We start from the raw sequence: 20363 nt of genomic DNA on the forward strand, positions 1-20363 counted from the left end.
AAAAAAAAAAAAAAAAAACCAAAAAAACATAAAATAGGCATTTTATGGTTGAAATCAGAGGGGATGGAGATTCAGAAACTTTGTGGATAACTAGAGACATTTTTAGGAAGCTTCCACCACTTTTGACCTTCTTGTAAGCTCTCTAGTGAAGTTTCCTGTTCCCCCCCCCGGAATGAGAGCATGAGAGTGTATGAATTTCCATCTCAGCCCTGGTTCTCCACATTGCTTCCTCCTGTCCCAACCCAGTACATTGTGAAGTGCCATGGCAACACGCTTCTGCCCCAGTTCCTGGGGATGTACCGAGTCAGTGTGGACAATGAAGACAGCTACATGCTTGTGATGCGCAATATGTTCAGCCACCGTCTTCCTGTGCACAGGAAGTATGACCTCAAGGTAAGGAGAGGGTAGCTCCTGATAGTCTGAGATGGCGGAAGGGGCTAGGAGGCATTGGATGGTTTCTTTTAAAAGAAAGAAGGCTGTGGGTTTAAATACCCATCTTTTTTTTTTTGCAGTTTTTGGCCAGGGCAGGGTTTGAACCCACCACCTCTGACATATGGGGCTGGCTCCCTACTCCTTTGAGCTACAAGTGCCGCCCTAAATACTCATCTTAGCTAGTTTTTGACTGTTCTTCTAGCCACTCTGCTTACTTGGTCTTTGGGTCTCTCCACAGGGTTCCTTAGTGTCCCGGGAAGCCAGTGATAAGGAAAAGGTAATCATGATTTGAGGTGATAGGGTGGGGCATGGGGAGAGCAGATGAAGGGATCTTCCTGGATGAAGAGGGCATTCTTCTCATAGGATGGGGATAGAGATCACTAGCTATTTGTTCTTAAACTATTGAAAAGGAGAGAGATGTAAACTTCTACTGATAAGGGATTGTTTGGAAGGTGTAGTGTGGTACCAGCTGCTTTGTCACTGGCATGGTTCATTCTCTGTGGAAGGTTTGGGGATGGGTGAGAATGGGAGACTTTAAAAGCAAAATGCTTACCCTTCACCTCCCATTCTGGGCTCTTGTGTTCAAGCAGCTATTTTTGGTTAAGAAGAAGAAAGAAAAATCAGTATGGAAGGTCTTAACTTAAAACCATCAGCAGAAAGTAGTGAGATGTGATTTGGGGTACAACTATGGTAACTGATGTGGGGAAGCCCTTGGAGGTAAGAACAGACTCTGGGGAAGGGTCACAGTGTGGAGTCAGGTGAGTGTGTTCTCTCCTAGAGGACACTGTGTTGGAGATAGAGCCCTGATCAAAAGGAAGGTTCTGAGACCTTGGGGAGGGGATGAGTTCCCAAGACGTCCTTTTATGTGTTCTCAGGTTAAAGAATTGCCCACCCTTAAGGATATGGACTTTCTCAACAAGAACCAGAAAGTTTACATTGGTGAAGAAGAGAAGAAAGTATTTCTAGAGAAGCTAAAGAGAGATGTGGAGGTGATGACTGGGTGCTCTGGGAAATGTCATTGTTTCCTTTTTGTTGCTCCCCATAGGGTAGTTTTCTCTTCCATTCAAAATGAGGGGGCACCATATTCTTCCCTTCATTCTTTGGGTTGTCTGCATGTAGAGAGTTTGGGTATGAGATATGAAAAACCCCTAGTGGTGACCCCCTTGAGGGGGTAGCTGGAATGAGCTGCCAGGATGATTGTGTTAACAGGACATTTAGGCACCCTAGGGCAGTGGTATAGCCACAACCTCAATTTTTATACTTCCTTTCCCAGGAGGGCCCTGGAAATTCAAGGGTGGGGGGAGAAGGGTAGTACCTGGGCTTGAGGAGGAAGATCTGGGGTGTCTGATTTGTCAGTGGTCTCAGTTTCTAGTGCAGCTAAAGATCATGGACTACAGCCTTCTGCTGGGCATCCACGACATCGTTCGGGGCTCTGAACCAGAGGAGGAGGGGTCCATTCGGGAGGATGAGTCAGAGGGGGATGGGGACTGTGGCCTGACTGGACCGCCTGCTCTGGTGGGCTCCTACGGCACCTCCCCGGAGGGTATCGGAGGCTACATGCATTCTCATCGGCCCCTGGGCCCTGGAGAGTTTGAGTCCTTCATTGATGTCTACGCCATCCGGAGTGCTGAGGGTGAGAGATCCTGGACAATTTAAGGGTGGAAAGGGGAGGACTGTCCGTGGGGGACACAGACCAACCAGGGTGAAGAGTGGATGGTTAGCTTTTTAAAACAAAACTGGTTCCTGGGGAAAGGGAATTGGGGCTGTGCCTATTCATTGCTGGTCTCCCTCCCCAGGAGCCCCCCAGAAGGAGGTGTATTTCATGGGCCTCATTGACATCCTGACACAGTATGATGCCAAGAAGAAAGCAGCTCATGCAGCCAAAACTGTCAAACATGGGGTGAGAGTTCCCCAAAGCCTTTGTGTTTCTGTCTTAACTATTCTTTGGGAAGAGAGAGCCTTTTGTGCCAGAGCTGTGGGTGGCAAAAGGATAGACATTGTCCCTGGTGGACTGGAGGGTGGAGAATAGGGGTGGGTGGCAGGGTGGCCTGACGCTTTGTTCCCTACCTCCTCTCACAGGCTGGGGCAGAGATCTCTACTGTCCATCCTGAGCAGTATGCTAAGCGGTTCCTGGATTTTATTACCAACATCTTTGCCTAAGAGGCTGCATGACTCTGTGATGTTCAAGGTGGTGGGGTTCTCAGAGGCTTGAGGGAATTGTGGATATTCTAGCCACTACTTCTCTTCCTCCTTTGCTAAATTCAGGCTGCACGCTCCTTCCATCCAAGTAACTCCATCTTGTTGAGTAGGCTATTTCTGGACCCCAGAAATACATTGTCCTTTCTCCCCTTTGTCCATTTTTCTTCCTTCTTCCCTCTACCCCCAGCCTGTCTGCTTGCTTCATTAGAGTGTTATTGTTGACTCTCTCCCAAGTGCCTTGCTCTTTGTAAAATGTTCTCTTGTTTCTATAAAATAGGAGCTGGGGGAAGGGGGTTGTTTGCCATCTTCAGGACCTGACTGGACAGATGAACCTCATTCAAGCAACTACTCTGGATGCACTTTGCTGTGTAGAATGAACTAAGAGTGTTTGAATTTTGCTGATAACTTTATAGAATTCACTGTGGCATGCCTCCCTCCTGGTAGGCCCTGGGATGGAGGATTTTGAAGACACTAAGGATGTAGGTGCAGGCATGCACACACATCATGAAACATGGCCAATCTTACATACAGAGGTGGGGTGGAGAATGGTCAGCGGGCTGGCCCCTCATGGAGGTGGGACCTAAGAGGACTTTTGTGATTATGCAGGGAACTGGAGAGAATCTCTGTTAAGGACTGACTAATCTCTTCTTTCACCCCATTTCTACCCCCACCTACCTGGGCACAGGAGCCCAGAGAGGGCCAAAAGCATTCAAGCCTAGGCGAAGGTGTTTGACTATTGCTTCTCGTCACCAGGACCTCACACCCCTCCTGGGGCTGGAACCCTTCTGTAGGGGTGTGGCCAGTTTTGCAGGCTGTGATGATGGGCCAAGGGGTGTAAGATTCATTTCCCATATTAAGTTTCCTTTGTTCCTGCCTAGCCATTCCCAAGGTTTATTCCCAGCAGAAGAGACTACTCAATAGAAAAAAAGGACTACCTTTACCTGGATCAATTCTGGTTATTTCAAGAGGATGGACGTTGCAAGTGTGGGAACTTCCTCTACTTGTGGATGTGTGCCTAGCACGCTTCCTTCCCCCACCCCTTCTTAAACTATTTTTCCAGTTGGATTTGTTATTATTCTGTTCTCTTCTGTCCTGTCTTATACTGCTACTGTGTCTCCCAGGGGACAGATGGCCTTCTTTGTCATCTTCACTCTCCACCCCCAGAGAGGAGTCAGAGCCATAACTCAATCACCCAGCCCTCTCCAAAGATAGTTGAGTTGATGCATGATATTCTCAGAATGTAGGAGACCCTGATGAGCTGAGATGGATTGTTCTCCCCTCCACCCTGCTTCCTTTGGGGCTAAGGCACCCATTCTTCTTGCTATCCTCCATCCCCCTTAAGACTTCCAAATTTTTTAAAACATAAAGATAGGTACTAGTGACTGGCCTGCAGGGATGCAGAGCCTGCTTTGCTCTGTTTCTGGCTGAACTGATTAGACTTTCAAGAAGTCATGAGATCATAAGGGAGGAGCCCTATTTCCCCTTCACCTTAAGCTCCAAAGAAGGTAGCAAGAGGTGTCCCCAGTAAGGAGCTAGAGTCCCTATGAAACCTTTATGTCAGGGGTCTGCTGGGTCTTTCCAACCATCTGCCTTTCCCCTGCTGAATGCAATAAAACTCTGACACCAGCAACCATTGTTCTTTAAAAATGGGTTTTCTGACCACAAGGCTGATGTATCCTGGGTAGTATGGTCTTTATTTGTTGCTTCTGTTTTTCTTGTTTTATTAATAAAAAAAATCTTGTGCATTTACTTCCATTATTATCACAATACAGGAAATAAATTATTCAATCCAAATTCCTCCATAGAAATGTGTTTTTTTCATTTTACTTTTCTGAAGAAGCCTGTGTTTAAGGTTTCGGAGACCCAGCTGAAGAATTCTGGTGTTCGAGGTGTTGGGTCCCACATTAAGGATGTGGGTTTGTAAACAGATGGTTGTGAGCTTTAAAGGTTGTGAGGGGTGAGTGTGGAACAGTAATAACCAATTCTACTTTGAGGGAGTCAGTAGTAGAAGAAGCCAGGGAAGGGTGGGATGATTGGACCCTTCTCTTTCTTCCAGGGTCTCTGCTGAATCATACTCTGTCTCTGTAAACGTTAGTGGGCCTCTCAGTCCACCAGCTAAAAGAAGGAATTCAGCTCTCTCCCAGACTCTGTGGGAAAGCTGTCCCCTGCCCAGAAGGCAGGAAGAGTATAGCCTGGTCCTGGGAAAGTGAAGAAGAAAGTGACCAATGCTCCCATGGGGGTAATGGGGGGTGGTGGTATAAAAAAGATGGGATGAACAAAGGTTGTTGCCAATCTGGGAGATTTTTGTTTTGGCTAAGCAGGCAGAAAAACCTGGCTTGATGTGGCCCCAGGGTAGGGAGTTGGACTGGGGGTGAAGACTACTCTGAGGTGGGAAGCAGAACAGAGCTACCCCCCCTTGGGAGTTTTTAACTCTTAATTTGAACCTTAGGCTACTCCCCCTCCCAATGCCATTAAAAAAAGTATTCACTTCTCAATCTACATCAGCCTCAGTATCTCTATTTGTGGAAAGAAAAATCAGAGCCACTTACCAAGACCCATCTGAAAACAGGTTGTGGAGGTCACAGGAGGTAACACTCTAGAAAGAGGCAAGTGATGAGGGAGGGGATTGAAACAGTTTAGTAATGAGGTTTGTTTATTTTTTAGAACTAGTGCTTTCCTTTTACTACAACTCTTCCCATCCCACATTGTTCCTCAGAGGCCCGTCTACTGTAATGATTTCAAGAACTGGCTCCCCCAACCCCCAAGTTCCCCCTGACATCCACCAACGGCTCCCAGAAGCTGCCACGCAGCTGGCTGGGAAATAAAGGAAAAGGGCGCCTGGCGGTGGGGGGAGCGGGTAGGGTGGCGTCTCTGGGGACTTAACCTCCTACCCTCAGTTACATGACGCCACCCCCTCCCCCCAAAGACTGGGAAGGCGCCTCCATTTTTGTTTTGGGGCGGAAGGGCAGGGGCTCGCGGACAGTAGCAGGGGTCACAGGAAACGGTGGTTATCACCTGGGAGAGGAAAGTGGGTGCTCTCCTCTCACCCACCCTCTCCTTCAGTCTGCGCCCCTTGCAGTCCCCCTGGGCTCCTCAGGGTCCCTCCCCTTGTTGCTAAGGCCCGGACCGTCATCCCAGCAACAGCCTCAGTCATGTGACCGGCAATGGCGGCGCTGACAAGAGGTAGGTGAGCCCGTCGCCCCCCACACCCACCGCGCGCCCCGCGGCCCCGCTTGCGCCCCCCTTGCGCCCCCTGCTCCCCTTGCGCCCCCTCCTCCGCTTCTTCCCCTCGCGCGCGGCGCCTGAGACCTTGCTTCGTGCCCGGCGGATCATCATCTAGCACCGTCCAGCCTTGGCCTCCATTTGGGGGTTCTGAGGGCCGCGATCTGGCGGACACACACCCCTACCCAGTGGTGGGGCTCGGGGGCTTCGGCGAGCGGGGGATGAGGGGAGTTGGTTCCGGGTCGGTTCTCGGAGGAGGTCGTGGGGGGCGGGGGAGGGGCCTCCGTGGATGCCCCCAGGGACCCTTGCCCTTCCAGGCTGTCCCTACCGCCACCCTCTGTCTGAGAGGGAGGGACTGGCCGCGTCCGGCCGGGTTGCCCCGGAGGAATCTCGGACTCAGTCTAAACTGTGGCCCCGCCTCCCTCTGTCTGCCAGCAGGACTAGGAGCTAGACACCTAGGTCCTGGGTCCTCTCTGAAGGGACGGGCGGAGGGGGTTGCTCCACGGTGGACAGACGCTATGGGCTGAGGCTACGGGGTTCCATTTTCACTTTTCCAATCTCGAGGTGCATCTGGCCTTGAGGGGACTATGATGGAGGCGTGAAGGGACAGCTGCTCCTTTTTAGATCAGTCAAGAAATTTAGGTCACACTATTGGCCCCCTCTTTCTGTTTGAGCTGCAGTTGGAGGTGTTGTGGGGACAGCCCTGTAGCTGAATGTGACCAGACTCCGGGGAAGCATCAGGCCCTTCCAGCTGAACCCCTGAGTGAGCCCCGCCCCTCCCTAAATGCCAGACTAGGGAGCTGACAGCGCTGCGGGTGCGGGTTGAAAAGGTGACAATGAGAACTTTGTTACTGCAGGGGCTGCTGCTACTTTGTTCACATCCTTTAAGAATTCAGCAGAAGGGATTGACTTAGCTCTCAAGGAAGGCTCCCTGGCAATAGCTGCTGAATTATTTGGGAATGTGGAACAGGGGAGAAGTTGGGGAGTATAGGAAATATTCCTGTCCATGTGATCTGAGGGAGGTGGCAAGAAGACCTTCATCTGTGTGGGTTTTTTTCTTTCCTGACTTATCTGCGTCCTAGGCTTTCTTGAGAGCATCAGAGCTGGGAAAGAAAGGAGGAAGGTTAGCATGTTGAAGTTCCTTCTTTAGCAACTTGGGAAGAGCCTAGGGTTGGAATTCTGTAGTGTAGAAAGAAAGGATATGAAAGAATAGTTTTATTTCTGGGCTAGCTGGGCAAAAAATGGTAACATTTGCCATCATAACCCTTTAACCCCAGTCCTAGTAAGCTGAGTGTGGAGATAGAGGATTCCTGCTGCCACCATCTTCCATGGGCTTTCCAGGTACCTGCCTCTTGAGAGACCCTCAACTTTTACCCTTTAGTTGATTTCCTGTATTCCATTTTCCAAGTAATCCCATTCCTGATAATCTCTACCCAGGTTCCTGTCTCATGGGCTGCTGGGTTGGGGCCTGTGGGGAGTTGGGGAAGGGGTTTCTCAATCTCCTCCCTTTTCTTCTCTACCAGGTTGCACAACCTACAAGTAGGAAGCAGGGAAAGAGAGAGAGAGAGCCTGCATGCCAATTCTAAGCTCTTCAGGATCAAAGTGAGCAAAAGAAGGGTCAAAAATTCTCCCTCCCTTGTAAAGACCCCATTTGTCATCCAGAGTGGGGAGGGGCAGATTGTTTCTGTGATCATGGTAGAAATGAAAAGAGAGCCAGCACTGATGTTTGGCTTAGATAATGATAAAGTTGGGCGGCGCTTGTGGCTCAGTGGATAGGGTGCCAGCCCCATATACCGAGGGTGGCAGGTTCAAACCCGGCCCCAGCCAAACTCCAACAAAAAAATAGCGGGCATTGTGGCGGGTGCCTGTAGCCCCAGCTACTTGGGAGGCTGAGGCAGGAGAATTGCCTAAGCCCAGGAGTTGGGGGTTGCTGTTAGCTGTGTGACACCACAGTACTCTACCAAGGGCGATAGAGTGCTACAAAAAAAAAAAAAAAAAAAAGATGATGATAAAGTTTACTGAAGCTGTCTTGGTGCCTATGGTTCAAGCGGCTAAGGTGCCAACCACATATACCTGAGCTGGCTGGTTCGAATCCAGCCCAGGCTGCCAAACGATGATGGCTGAGCCGGGCGTTGTGGCAGGCACCTGTAGTCCCAGCTACTTGGGAGGCAGAGGCAGGAGAATCGCTTGAGCCCAGGAGTTGGAGTTTGCTGTGAGCTGTGATGCCATGGCACTCTACCTAGGGTGACACTTGAGGTTCTGTCTCAAAAAGAAAAAAAAAAGTTTACTGAAGTTTTTCTGCTCTTCAGTGGGTGCTGGTGTTTGGAAGATAGGGGAGATAAAAAATGAGTTTGGGGGAGGGTTGGGGGTTGGGCTTTGAGAGAATAGGAATAACACAGGGTTTAGAAGGAACCTGAAGTAGGAGGCTTTGGTATTTGTCAAATGGGGACCCCTCCACCCTGAGTCCCTTTCATCCTGGGGGCAGTGTCGTTCGTCCTGTCCAGAATGGCAGCCTGTGGAGGCACCTGCAAGAACAAAGTGACTGTCTCCAAGCCTGTGTGGGACTTCCTGAGCAAGGAGACCCCAGCCCGGCTGGCCCGGCTTCGGGAGGAGCATCGTGTATCCATCCTCATTGATGGCGAAACTTCTGACATCTACGTGCTGCAGCTTTCCCCACAGGGTCCTCCCCCCGCCACTCCCAATGGGCTCTACCTGGCCCGGAAGGCTCTCAAGGGGCTGCTAAAGGAGGCAGAGAAAGAGCTGAAGAAAGCTCAGAGGCAGGGGGAGCTTATGGGTTGCCTGGCTTTGGGGGGCGGAGGGGAGCACCCTGAGTTGCACCGCCCAGGCCCACCCCCTCTCCGTGCAACCCCCCTCTTGCCCCCAGGGGCACGGGGGCTCCCCCCTCCTCCTCCTCCCCTGCCCCCTCCTCTTCCTCCCCGCCTTCGGGAGGAGGCAGATGAGCAGGAGAGCACCTGCCCCATCTGTCTGGGGGAGATCCAGAACGCCAAGACATTGGAGAAGTGCCGGCATTCATTCTGCGAGGGCTGCATCACCAGGGCCCTGCAGGTGAAAAAGGCCTGCCCCATGTGTGGCCGCTTCTATGGGCAGCTGGTGGGCAACCAGCCCCAGAATGGGCGGATGCTGGTCTCTAAGGACGCCACCCTCCTGCTGCCCAGCTACGAGAAATACGGCACTATTGTCATCCAGTACGTCTTCCCGCCCGGTGTTCAGGGGGTAAGAAGACTACAGTCTCCCTTCACCCTTTGGTTTTCCCCAAGCTCTGACCTAGGAAAACTGGGAAGGCTGAGCCAATTGGTGAGATATGAATATGTGAGATACAGTGCAGTCTTGCTGTCTCCCACTGTGTCTCCCTATGCAGTGCCCTGGGGCTAGCTCCCCTTGAGGCCCAGTTTTCCCATCCCCAAGATCCCAAGGCATACATGAAAATCAGAAAGGACAGAAAGGAATTGCATATGATGAACATAGATGTTGACAAATATTCTTGGCAGAGGTCAATTTTGTGGAAGTGGTGGCTTAGGCGTAGGCAGGCATGACAGGAAGGGACTTGACCAGCCTAGCAGAGCTAGGAGTGTTACTCTACTCCAGATTTATGAGAGAGTAAAACCTGATGCCAGTGTAAGGTAAGAACAGGAGTCTGTACAGGGGTCTTTCTGCTGGTGAAGAGTAGTATCCAATTCTGGTTTACAGAGGGGCAAGGAAGCTCCAAAGAAGAGTAATAGAAAAATGGAACAGGTTATACAGTGGGAGTAACATCAGGAGTGTTTTCTGGTGGTGAATGGAAATCTGAAAGAGAAATTATTCTGAGTCTTCACATTTCTGCTGAGTTACCTGGAGAATAAGGACCAGCTTCCTTCCATCACTTCTGAGAATCTATCTGTTGCTGATTGAGACTTGAGGGATTGAGACAGCAGAAAGAACCTCTTAACAATGAGGATTACCTCCAGAAATAGGCTCTTGCTGCCCAGGCCCTATAATCTCTCCTTCCATGGAAGGCTGTGAACATGTTGCTACCCTGCCAGCATTAGCTGGGGGTGCACAGACAGAAGGTTGGCCACAATGGGCCTTTGGATGTCCAACTGCTCACTGCCCACTCTGCTCCTGCTTCCTCCTAGGCCGAACACCCAAACCCAGGAGTTCGGTATCCTGGCACCACAAGGGTGGCCTACCTCCCGGACTGCCCTGAGGGCAACAAGGTGCTGACTCTGTTCCGAAAGGCATTTGACCAGCGTCTCACCTTCACTATCGGCACGTCCATGACCACAGGGAGACCAAATGTCATCACCTGGAACGACATACACCATAAGACCAGCTGCACAGGGGGACCCCAGCTGTGCGACATCTCTTCCTTTCTTTTGGCTCCTCCCCCTTCTGTCCATTTCCACTGAGGGAACTACATGAACCCCCTCACTCTGGAAGCTCCTAACAGGAGAGGACTATCCCCAAGATCCCAAGGCATATATGAAAATCAGATAGGAGAGAAAGGAATCCTCATTCCACTATCTACTCCATCTCAGTTTCTCCTCTGTTTAACCTGGTCCTGATGTGCCCAGCTTAACCTACAAAAATAAGCAAAACTGGGCTAAGTTATCTTGGGTTTGGAGGTCCTTGCCACAGGGGAGGTGGGAAGGGGTTGTGACTAGGTCCTCTGCTGAGGGTGAGCATGGGAATAATATAAGCATGCCCATACAGCTAACCTTCACCCTCATTTCTCTTTGCTCCTAGGTTTGGGTACCCGGACCCCACCTACTTGACCCGGGTGCAAGAGGAGCTGAGAGCCAAGGGTATCACAGATGACTGAACGACATCTTCTTTGACAAGGCCCCTGCCATCCTCCTCTACTAGGACCCAATGGAAGCCTCTGTTCTCCTCTCTGCCCCCTGCCCCCATGCCACACAAGTAGGGGAACTGTCCGACTGGGGAGGGAGTTCAGAGTGGGAGGGGGCAATCCATTTCCCTGTCCCCCACTGGCCAAGTTTTACAGTGCAGTGTGAGCCACTCCCTCCGGGCACAGGCTGATCTCTAAGGCTCTGCTCTCCAATCCCCTGTGTATATAACTCCTGGTTTCCCTGCCCTCTCCATTGCCCTTGGCTTTTTCTGGTATGTGCTGTGCTCCAGTTACTAAGCTGAGAAAGGACCTGGGTGGAGTGGGGAGGGTCTCTTGAACCACCCCACCCACCCTGCCCCTACCCCACCTACTGATCCACTGCTGAGCTCCACTGCTGAACTTGGGTGCAGGGAAGGAGGAACTGGGCTAAGTGAGCCCTCCCCACACCAATGGAGCCAGCTGTGCTTGGATAGAATTCTCTTACCTTAACCTTGTCCTTTCTCTCCTGTGTCTCAGTCTCTGTCAGTCTTGTCTTTTTCCTGCTCTTCTCAGCCCCCCTATAAGGAGCCTCCTTACCCTGTTCTGGAATCGCTGCCAGACTGTAGCTTTTAATTTAATAAAAATAAAGTAAAATATGCAACTCTTTTAGGCCACACCCTTCTGTTCCATGGACAGAGTGGGGGTGAGTGGGGTGGGGGACATAGAGAAGGAGAAGGGAGGTGATGGGGGAAATCCCCATGTGTCTTCACAGCCCCTCTGTTTCCTAAGGACCTAGGGATAAAGGATGTACTGAGTGAGCTCTGTAATAAGACTGTGAACCTCTTGGTCATGCTTCCAAGTTGGAACCAGGATTAAGAGGGGTTTGTTGCTGAACTAGGATTGTAGAGAAAGGAACAACCCTATCCCCTTTGCGAAGTTTGGCTGGGGTGGGAGTGGGGGCGGAGCCGGGCAGGGGGAGGATTCGCCAGCAGAACTCCCCGGACGCACGCAGGCCTCGAAGCCCCCCAGCTTCCGTGCCCCCTCGGCCCTGAAAGTTGGAGAAGGGTAGGGGTCCAGCATGAAGCCCCCGGACCGCCCCCGCCCCGCCCCTGGCCGCACTGACCGGATACTGGGGGTCATGGGGGGCATGCTGCGCGCATGCGCCCTCCCTGGGCCGGAGGGGGTAAGAAAGAGGGACCACGGTGGGGTCGGGGATCTTTCCGGGCCTTCAAGAGGGCAGAACCCTACAACTCAACTTTACCCGCAAACAAGAGTTCCGCGGGCCAGTCACAGGGATCCATCAATTCTTTTACGAGGGCCATTACCACGTTCTGGGAGACTTTTTTAAAAAGTTGTGGATTTTGACACTAGGGAGAAGGGGAAGGGAGAGGTCAAGGCTGCCTAGGAGGGGGGTTCCTTACAGTCGTTCTGTCCTAGCAGCCACCGAAGAGAAGCCCCTTAGGGCAGGAGGGTACGGAGCCAGAGTCTGACTGTACGGAGGGAGATCAGAGAGGGGATCGCGAACGTGAGGGTCTCGCCTGGGCTCCGCAGCCCGGTAAGAAGCTGGGGGTGGGGTGGGGCACAATTTGTCATTCTGCTCAAAGTGGCGAATTCAAAAATATTCTGCTCTATTAGCATAAAGTTCCCATCTAATTTGCACGAGACCTATTTAAACTAGGAGACCTGCACGCTTCTCCTCGCCCTCTTGTCCAGTGTGCGTCCCCCACCTCTGTCAGTCCTGAGGCCCCGCAGGCGGAGTGTCCCCGCGCCCCACCCCTGGCCTCTCGCCAGCCTGGGCTCCGGGACTTCGCCTTAATTGGTGATTAGTCTTAGCTGGAGTCCCAGGGCCTGGAGGAAAGAAGGGTCCGGCCAGAGGGCGGCACCAGGGTTGGGTTCCCCACAAACAGCTCGCCCTACCAGCGGCCCTGGTCCACCGCTGCGCTAGCAGGGACAGCCGGAACCTTAGGATATCTTTGCACAGGCCAAGGCCCCATCCACTGTGCTCTCCACCGAGGAGGCCGAGGGGCGACCGGGGCAGACCCTACCGCCAGGCTTAACCCCCACCCCAGCGCTCCACAGTCAGAAGCCGAGATGCGCGAGGGAAGGACGGAGGGGAAACCGGGGCGGTGGAGCCTAGGCTGCGGGGAGGGAGGTGCAGAGGCGCTAGGGACTTGGAGTGGGAACGTGGTGGTGCCTGGGGGAGGGGCGACTGAGGCGGGAACCCGGCCAGAGCGGGCGGGGGAACGCGAGGGAGAAGGCGGAGTTGGTTCTCAGAGGCCCCTCCCCGCGGCGGCACCGCGGCCCGGCCTGTTATTTTCTGCTTGCCGCTCGGCCCAGACCCGCTCAGCGCCAGTGGCACGGGGTCGCCCCCCCCCCGCCTCCTCCCCTACCCGGGCCTACAGCCACCCTCAACCAGAGGCCAGAGACAGAGCTGGAGCGGCTGCCGCATCCCGACACTGCTTCCCCCCCATTCCTCCCCCACGACTGGACATCTGGACCCTGGGCCCCGCACCAACAGGGTTCCGGAAACCCTCCCGGCCCAGCTCCGACCTGGCCCCGCACTGCCCTCTCCCCAGAGCCCCCAACCCTCTTCCAGTCCAGACTTCCGCCTACCCCTGGACACCTCCTCCCAGTCCCCTCCCTCCCCCTCTCCCCCAGCCTGGACCGGGGTAGGAGGGAGGGGGGGTGTGCACCCTGCGCCGTCCCCGCCCCGCCCCCCGTGATTCCCCCTGCATGGCCGGCCCGGGTGGGGGGTGCGGGGGGGCCCGGGCGCCATGCGGGGGGGGCACAAGGGGGGTCGCTGTGCCTGTCCCCGTGTGATCCGAAAACTGTTGGCAAAATGCGGCTGCTGCTTCGCCCGGGGGGGACGTGGTGAGTGAGAGGTTGAAAGGACTCGGTGTTGAATGGGGGTTGGAGGGGGTGGTTCAGAGCATCTGTTTGCCCTGGTCCTAGGGATTTAGAGCTTGAGACTGTAAACGTGTTTTCCAGGAAAGTGACTCAATAGATGAGCTCTAAGATCCCTTCTGCCTCCAAATCTCTCATGTTAAGGAAATTGGGGACGGGTCAGGGGATCCACCTCTTTCCTGTAGTTTCTCCTGGATATGAGAAAAACCCACCTACAATCCCCTTAAGCTTAGAATCACGTATCTCCCCTCAAATCCTTTTGCTGAGAATCTACTTCTAAAGAGGGGCAGGAGAATGGAGGAATGCAGAATGAGTTCTGCTGTCTCTGAGCTCAGGCCAGAGGTAAAGGGATGAGCTCTCCTCCGTGAACCCCTCTATTGAGTTTGTGCATGTGTTGGGGAGGTGGGCTGCAGAAATCTTTTCTTTCTATAGTGATTACTGAAATTGGTGGAGGGGTCTGGGAGTGGCAGATGGACTCTCAGCTTTCCCCCCTTCCAAGAGAATGGTCTGTACCTATTGGAAGGGGGAGGGTTGTGGCAGAGCAGATGGCCACCCCTGCTTCTAGTGTCTGCCCAGATGGCTTCCCCCACCCCCATATCCATGCTGTGCTCAGGAGATGGGGAACCTCCACATGTAACTGGGGGTTCCAGACCTGGGGAGCCAGGTGTTTACTGTCCTTCCTCCCAAGGGTGCCCTGGTGAAATTTTCTATCCTGGCCAACTCAAATGAGGGTGGCAAGAGAGTGAGCTCAGAGAGAGGCATCGCAATACCCAGAGGACACCCTGAGAGTTCCCTGGGGACCCTGAGTCTGCAGCTGGAGGAATGTCTATCACCTCTTTTCTTTTTCCTCCCCATTAGAACCCTATTCCATTGCTGGCAGTGAGGGGAGTATATCAGCTTCTGCTGCCTCGGGTCTGGCTGCCCCCTCTGGCCCCAGCTCTGGCCTCAGCTCTAGTCCCTGTTCCCCTGGCCCCCCAGGGCCAGTCAGGGGCCTACGGAGATGGTTGGATCATTCCAAACATTGTCTCAGTGTGGAAACTGAGGCAGATCGTGGTCAGGCGGGACCATATGAGGTTAGCAGGGAACTCCACAAAAGCATGTAGGACATCCATGAAGGCCACTCGGGGGCACTGGTCATTGGGAGACCAAGCTGCTGTCCCTGACCTCTGACACTTGACCTCTGGCCCTTAGAACTGGATGCTGGATCCAGCTTTAGCCACAGGAGAGGAGCTGCCAGAATTGACCTTACTGACAACATTGTTGGAGGGCCCTGGAAATAAGACACAAGTATGAAGAAATGGGTCTGGGGACACTCTGCTCACCCAAGAGACATTCATTTGCTTCCCCTAAGATGTTCTTTCCTTTCAGCAACCTGAAGAAGAGACTTTGTCCCAAGCCCCTGAGAGTGAGGAGGAACAGAAGAAGAAGGCTCTGGAAAGGAGTATGTAAGTGTTCACACCTTCCCACCACTCCCACACCCCCTACAATCCCACAATGTCCAGAAGATTGTCCCTCACATTTTAGATGGAATTCTCTCTGAGGTGGCTTGTAATCAAGGAGGGAGGAACTGGCTAAACCAAGGATGTGCCTAGACTCTGAAGTAGGGGCACCCTCCTGCTTAATTCTTAGGTATGTCCTGAGTGAACTGGTAGAAACAGAGAAAATGTATGTGGACGACTTGGGGCAGATTGTGGAGGTAGCTCTCTTTACCCCTTCCCCTCCCTGCCCTTTCCCTCTGCCCAGAGCTATTTTCAGGGGATGCCCAGTCCCCTCTTCCACACCCACTCCTCTCTGCTCCTGGACTTCTGGGAGGTGGGAGAGGGTCTAGGGAGGGAGGTTCCCACCAAATCAGCACCGCTTGATCATGCACCAGTCCCAACTTTTTCACAGGGTTACATGGCCACCATGACGGCACAGGGAGTTCCGGAGAGTCTTCGAGGCCGTGATAGGATCGTGTTTGGAAACATCCAGCAAATTTATGAGTGGCACCGAGAGTGAGTGGTGAAGCCCTGAGAGCCAGGTGCTGGGAGGGGACCTCATCTGGTTGCCTCTGCATCCCAACTGGGGTCCACTGTGACCTAAGGAACATTTGGAGAAGTTTTTAGGAGGAGATTTTAGGGCAGACAGCTTTGAATTGGAGGGGTGGGGGTGGGGAAGGTAGAAGCTCTGAAATGTATTTGACCCACCTTTCTCCTGCCAACCCCTTCAGCTATTTCCTACAGGAACTACAGCGCTGTTTGAAAGATCCTGATTGGCTGGCTCAGTTATTCATCAAACACGTGAGGCTTGGGAGGGCGGGGCCTATAAGGGGCGGGGCTTGGAAATGGGTTCGGGGTTCTTTGGAATTGTGCCCTCCCTGCCTTGCCCAAGTAATCTGTCCCTTAAATATTACCCCTGTTAGGAGCGCCGGCTGCACATGTATGTGGTGTACTGTCAGAATAAGCCCAAGTCAGAGCACGTGGTGTCAGAGTTTGGGGACAGCTACTTTGAGGTCAGTGGCTGAGGTGCCTTAGGGGGAAGGACAGAATCGTCCTGAGCAGGCTTTCCAGGCTGCACAGCCACCCTGTCCCTGTCCCCAGGAGCTCCGGCAGCAGCTGGGGCACCGCCTGCAGCTCAGCGACCTCCTCATCAAACCTGTGCAGCGGATCATGAAGTACCAGCTGCTGCTCAAGGTCAGGACCACCTCCCCTCCGGGGGGCACAGCTGGGGGGGTTAGCCTTTCTTCATTCATCTCCCCAGGGTTCTTGAGGCTTCCTCAGACTTCCTGGAGATCCTCCCCTGTGTCCTCAGGGGAGGATGGAAGAGCTTCTGAGGGCGTCCTCAAGGTCTTCTCTGTCTTAGGATTTTCTCAAGTATTACGGTAGAGCCGGGATGGATACTGAAGAGCTGGAGGTGAGGACCCTATGTACACCATGTATACCTTATCCTGATAATCCTGGGGGTCCCCTCAGCCCCTTGGGTGGTTTATAGCTGACTGGTTTTTAAGGGGTTGCATGTTGGGGTTGAGACACAGTCTGAAAAGACAGCTGGCTGAGGAGCCCTCTTTCCCAATGACTCTTCACCCAACAATATGCCTCTCACCTGTGTCCCAGCAAGCTGTGGAGGTCATGTGCTTCGTGCCTAAGCGCTGCAATGATATGATGACCCTGGGGAGACTACGGGGATTTGAGGTATGGAGATGGGGCAGGAAACTAGTGCCCTGTGGTCTTCTGCCCCAGTCCTAGCACTCTGGAGGTCTTTATGGGAAGCTGTCTCCTCCTGGGGTAATCCCATGGTTGATCGGGAGTATCAGGGGAGGAAGGAACAGAGAATTGCCCTTTTTCTCTTCTTTGAAGGCTGCTATTTTTGGTTCCAGGGAAAACTGACTGCCCAGGGGAAGCTCTTGGGCCAGGACACATTCTGGGTCACAGAGCCTGAGGCTGGGGGGCTGCTCTCTTCCCGGGGTCGTGAGAGGCGCGTCTTCCTCTTTGAGCAAATTGTCATCTTCAGTGAGGCTCTGGGAGGAGGAATTCGAGGTGGAACACAGCCTGGATATGTGTACAAGAGCAGCATCAAGGTGGGGAGGCGGCTTCAAGAAAGGGCTCAGACTGGGATGGGATGTGACTTTTGCGATGTCTGGCTCTTAGATGTATTGGAGGGAACAGGAGCTAGAGAGTGTCTGAGAATCTGGGGGCTTTTATCTGCCAATTCAGGTGAGCTGCCTGGGACTGGAGGGGAACCTCCAAGGTGACCCTTGCCGCTTTGCATTGACCTCCAGAGGGCCAGAGGGTGGGATCCAGCGCTATGTCCTGCAGGCTGCAGACCCTGCCATAAGTCAGGCCTGGATCAAGCAAGTGGCTCAGATGCTGGAGACCCAGCGTGACTTTCTCAATGGTGAAGCTCTCATCTTCCTGCATATACTCCCTCAGCCCTTTGACCTGAATCCCTCACAGTCCACCTCCAACGCCTGCCCTCTGACTCCAGTTTCTCCCCAACTCCCCCCACTTTACCAGTACTAGTTTAAGATTTGGTAACTCAGAATCGCCTAAAAGTTGGTTGACAGCCCTTGAGAGGGAGGGCAAAATGGGAGCATGACACAAGCTGAGCCCCTAGGGACCTGTCTCCGCTGTAACCCTCCTCCTCTTTTTGTCCCAGCATTGCAGTCACCCATTGAGTACCAGAGACGAGAGAGCCAGACCAACAGCTTGGGACGGCCAGGAGGGCCTTGGGTGGGGAGCCCTGGGAGAATTCGGCCTGGAGACCGGGCACAAGGCAGCACACACATACCCATCAATGGCTCTCTCCCCTCCCTGCTACTGTTGCCCAAAGGGGAGACTGCCAGAGCCCCGCCACCCCCGGACACACAGGTATGACGAGAGTTTCCTGGTTGTAAGGGTATAATGGTAGAATGGAGAACAGAGTCTCTTGTAGGTAGGATTCCCTACCCTCTCTCCTTCATACCATTCTTTTCTTCTACCATCTTTTGTCTGCTCCTTCCTACTTCACACTCCTTACCCTTCTCCCTACCAGTTTAACTCTGGGAAGCCAACAGTGTCACATAATCTAAAACACCCAGCAAGAGGAGGTGGCTAGGCTAGGGGCTTCAAGAAAAGAGTCCAGGTGGGGTGGCTCATGCCTATAATCCCAGCACTTTGGAAAGCCAAAGCACGAGTTTGAGAACAGCCTGGGTTGCATAGTGAGACCCTGTCTCTACAAAAAAATTAAAACATTACCCAGCCATGGTGGTTCTTGCATGAAGTCCCAGCTATTTGGGAGGCTGAGGTGGGAGGGGTCAGGAGGATCACTTGAGGAATGTGGGACCAGACTAGGCAACATAGCAAGATTCTGTTTCTAAAAAGAAATAAAACAAAATTAGTCAGGTGTGGTGGCACATACTGGTAGTCCCAGCTACTTGAGAGGCTGAGGCAGGAAGATTGCTTGAGCCCCCGAGTTTGAGGTTACAATAAGCTGTGATCATGCCACTGCCCTCTGGCCTGATTGACAGTGAGACTTTGTCTCTAACAACAAATAGACAAAAAAACTGAAAAGGCAGGAGTGAGAGTGGCGAATTCAAGGCCTCTTTTGATCCTCTGACTTGAATCTTTCTTCAGACCCTCAGTGACATCCCCCAGCCTTCTCATGATTCTCCTCCAGTTCCTCCGACTCCAAACACCCCTCTCTGCCAGGCCAGACTTGCTAAGCTGGATGAAGATGAGCTGTAACTGGTGATAGCTGTGGGGGTGGTGCTGACTCAGCCATTTCTTCAAGGAGCTTCAGGGCAATCCTCTGACCTGCCTCTTGGTGTGTTTGGAGAGTGGGCAAGGCTGGGAGTTACACCAACTTGGAGGAGAATATCTAGACCCCCAAAGGACTTATTTCTGTCCAAGGAGCATAGGTTCCTTCAGCTCCCACCCCTATGCATGCTGTCTTAGTCCCCCAAAAAGGAGGATATGGGGGTTGGGCTGGGAGGGCAGGATCAGGGACCAGATAGAAATGATTTGGTTTGTTTCTGATTTTGGTTTTCCCTGGTTTCTGAGAATAAAGGTTTTGTTATATCACCAAAGCTGCTGTCTTAGCAGAGGGAAAGGGAGGCTGTAGAGGGGGAAAGTGGGGTCAGGTGGTATGGAAGAGATCAGCTGAGGAGGAGTCTGGGGACAGAAGAAGGGCATGGGGTATCATATAAAAAAGATGGTGCTATCTCTGTCCCTCACCTGCAATGGCAGCCCTAGGGCTTGGGGTCACTGCAAAGCCCTAGATTCTTGCTGGGTTCTCCCCTGTACCCAGCCCTTCTGCTCCACCCACCCTCTCATCTAGACCCCAGCAGAAAGCCCAGTGTAGTGTGAATGTCCATCATTCCCCCGATCCCCAGACACTAAAGCACAAAATGCCCAATGTACCTTTTCTTCTGAGGCTTCCACATTCAGCTGAGGGAGAACGGGAAGGTAGAGAGTATCCTGGGAGTGGTGACTTCCCGGCTCTGGGTCTCTTTATCTTTGCTGTCTGGCAGGTTATAAGTCATGGTCATAGAGAGCAGGAGATTCTTCTTTAAACCACAAACTTGGGAGAGCCCAAGGGGTCTTCACCCCTCTCAGGTTCTGGGGGAGCTACTGGAACAGAGAAAGCCAAGCATGCAAGATCCATGTTCAGATGCCCTGTCCTGGGTCCTTGTGCATCTGTATGTCCACTGTGTCCACTCATCCCTTGGGCTCAGTCACGTGTACTTGGGCTTCCTCAACAGACAATAGACTGCTGGGGTGGGAGGGTAAGGAGGAGCAGGAGCCTCCCTGTGGGCCTGCGGTCCCTCAGGCCGACAATGGGGGGAGGGATCTGTAAAGGGGGGACAGGACGTAGGGCCCAGATAAGGCTTGTGGGGAACAATAGGAGGAATTGAAGAAGGGAGACCCACCCTCACTGCACCCCACGCCCAGGGCTTTGGGGTCAGGGACTGGGGGACCTGAGGGTGATGGGGAGGGGTACTGAAGATTCTTGTGAATAGGGGAGGGGATAGTGGCAAATAGGATTCTGGAGCTCTGGAACCTGTAACCTTTGTATTTCTTTAGGAACCACAGGGGTACTAAGGTGGATGGGTGACTCCCATTGTACCTAATTTAACCACATAGGGTGTTTTTGAGTGCCAACCTTGTGACCAGCGCTTGAATGTATAAATGGTGCTCAGTTTTTCTGGCTCCTAAGAAATAAAATTAAAATTTCCTATCAGTACTCCATTTCTCCTGAGATCCTGAACTAGGCCCAGCCACTCTCTGCAGAGGTGGTGGTTTTGCCATCCCTGTCTAATACATGC

General features: G+C 52.9%; 3 protein-coding genes across 7 annotated transcripts in view; all 3 read left to right on the forward strand.

Moving 5' to 3' along the window:
- Positions 1 to 4430, forward strand: part of PIP4K2C (phosphatidylinositol-5-phosphate 4-kinase type 2 gamma) — a 15294-nt gene extending 10864 nt beyond the window's left edge. The window contains exons 5-11 of one of the 2 annotated variants that reach the window (XM_023513565.1): positions 247 to 393; positions 671 to 709; positions 1308 to 1421; positions 1798 to 2065; positions 2229 to 2332; positions 2512 to 2620; positions 2909 to 4430. In XM_023513565.1, the coding sequence (XP_023369333.1) occupies positions 247 to 393; positions 671 to 709; positions 1308 to 1421; positions 1798 to 2065; positions 2229 to 2332; positions 2512 to 2592 (753 nt within the window). In that variant the 3' untranslated portion in view covers positions 2593 to 2620; positions 2909 to 4430. Of the gene's footprint in view, positions 1 to 246; positions 394 to 670; positions 710 to 1307; positions 1422 to 1797; positions 2066 to 2228; positions 2333 to 2511 lie in introns of both variants that reach the window. The other variant, XM_003790574.1, reaches the window with a different exon arrangement.
- Positions 4431 to 6250: 1820 nt separating this feature from the next.
- Positions 6251 to 11345, forward strand: DTX3 (deltex E3 ubiquitin ligase 3). 3 transcript variants are annotated; one of them, XM_012805620.2, is made up of 6 exons: positions 6251 to 6683; positions 7131 to 7194; positions 7377 to 7455; positions 8339 to 9087; positions 9987 to 10204; positions 10597 to 11345. In XM_012805620.2, coding segments are annotated over exons 3-6 (1044 nt in total). In that variant the 5' UTR covers positions 6251 to 6683; positions 7131 to 7194; positions 7377 to 7454; the 3' UTR covers positions 10673 to 11345. The 3 variants fall into 3 exon arrangements, with proteins under 3 accessions (XP_012661074.1, XP_023369334.1, XP_023369335.1); XM_023513566.1 differs by having other exon boundaries at positions 8358 to 9087; XM_023513567.1 differs by lacking the exons at positions 6251 to 6683; positions 7131 to 7194 and having other exon boundaries at positions 7351 to 7455; positions 8358 to 9087.
- Positions 11346 to 11984: 639 nt separating this feature from the next.
- ARHGEF25 (Rho guanine nucleotide exchange factor 25) lies at positions 11985 to 19124 on the forward strand. 2 transcript variants are annotated; one of them, XM_023513568.1, is made up of 16 exons: positions 11985 to 12029; positions 12116 to 12233; positions 14441 to 14655; positions 14774 to 14869; positions 14951 to 15027; positions 15212 to 15278; positions 15473 to 15576; positions 15792 to 15861; positions 15984 to 16073; positions 16162 to 16254; positions 16424 to 16474; positions 16675 to 16752; positions 16938 to 17138; positions 17275 to 17455; positions 17717 to 17928; positions 18673 to 19124. In XM_023513568.1, the coding sequence occupies exons 4-16, from the start codon at positions 14780 to 14782 to the stop codon at positions 18781 to 18783; spliced, it is 1425 nt and encodes a 474-aa protein (XP_023369336.1). In that variant the 5' UTR covers positions 11985 to 12029; positions 12116 to 12233; positions 14441 to 14655; positions 14774 to 14779; the 3' UTR covers positions 18784 to 19124. The 2 variants fall into 2 exon arrangements, with proteins under 2 accessions (XP_023369336.1, XP_003790627.1); XM_003790579.3 differs by lacking the exon at positions 11985 to 12029 and adding an exon at positions 12660 to 13549 and having other exon boundaries at positions 12212 to 12233; positions 18673 to 19116.
- The last annotated feature ends 1239 nt before the right edge of the window (positions 19125 to 20363 follow it).

The sequence above is a fragment of the Otolemur garnettii genome, unplaced genomic scaffold, assembly GCF_000181295.1.
Source record: "Otolemur garnettii isolate 467f Iridium unplaced genomic scaffold, OtoGar3 scaffold00043, whole genome shotgun sequence".
Lineage (NCBI taxonomy): Eukaryota > Metazoa > Chordata > Mammalia > Primates > Galagidae > Otolemur > Otolemur garnettii.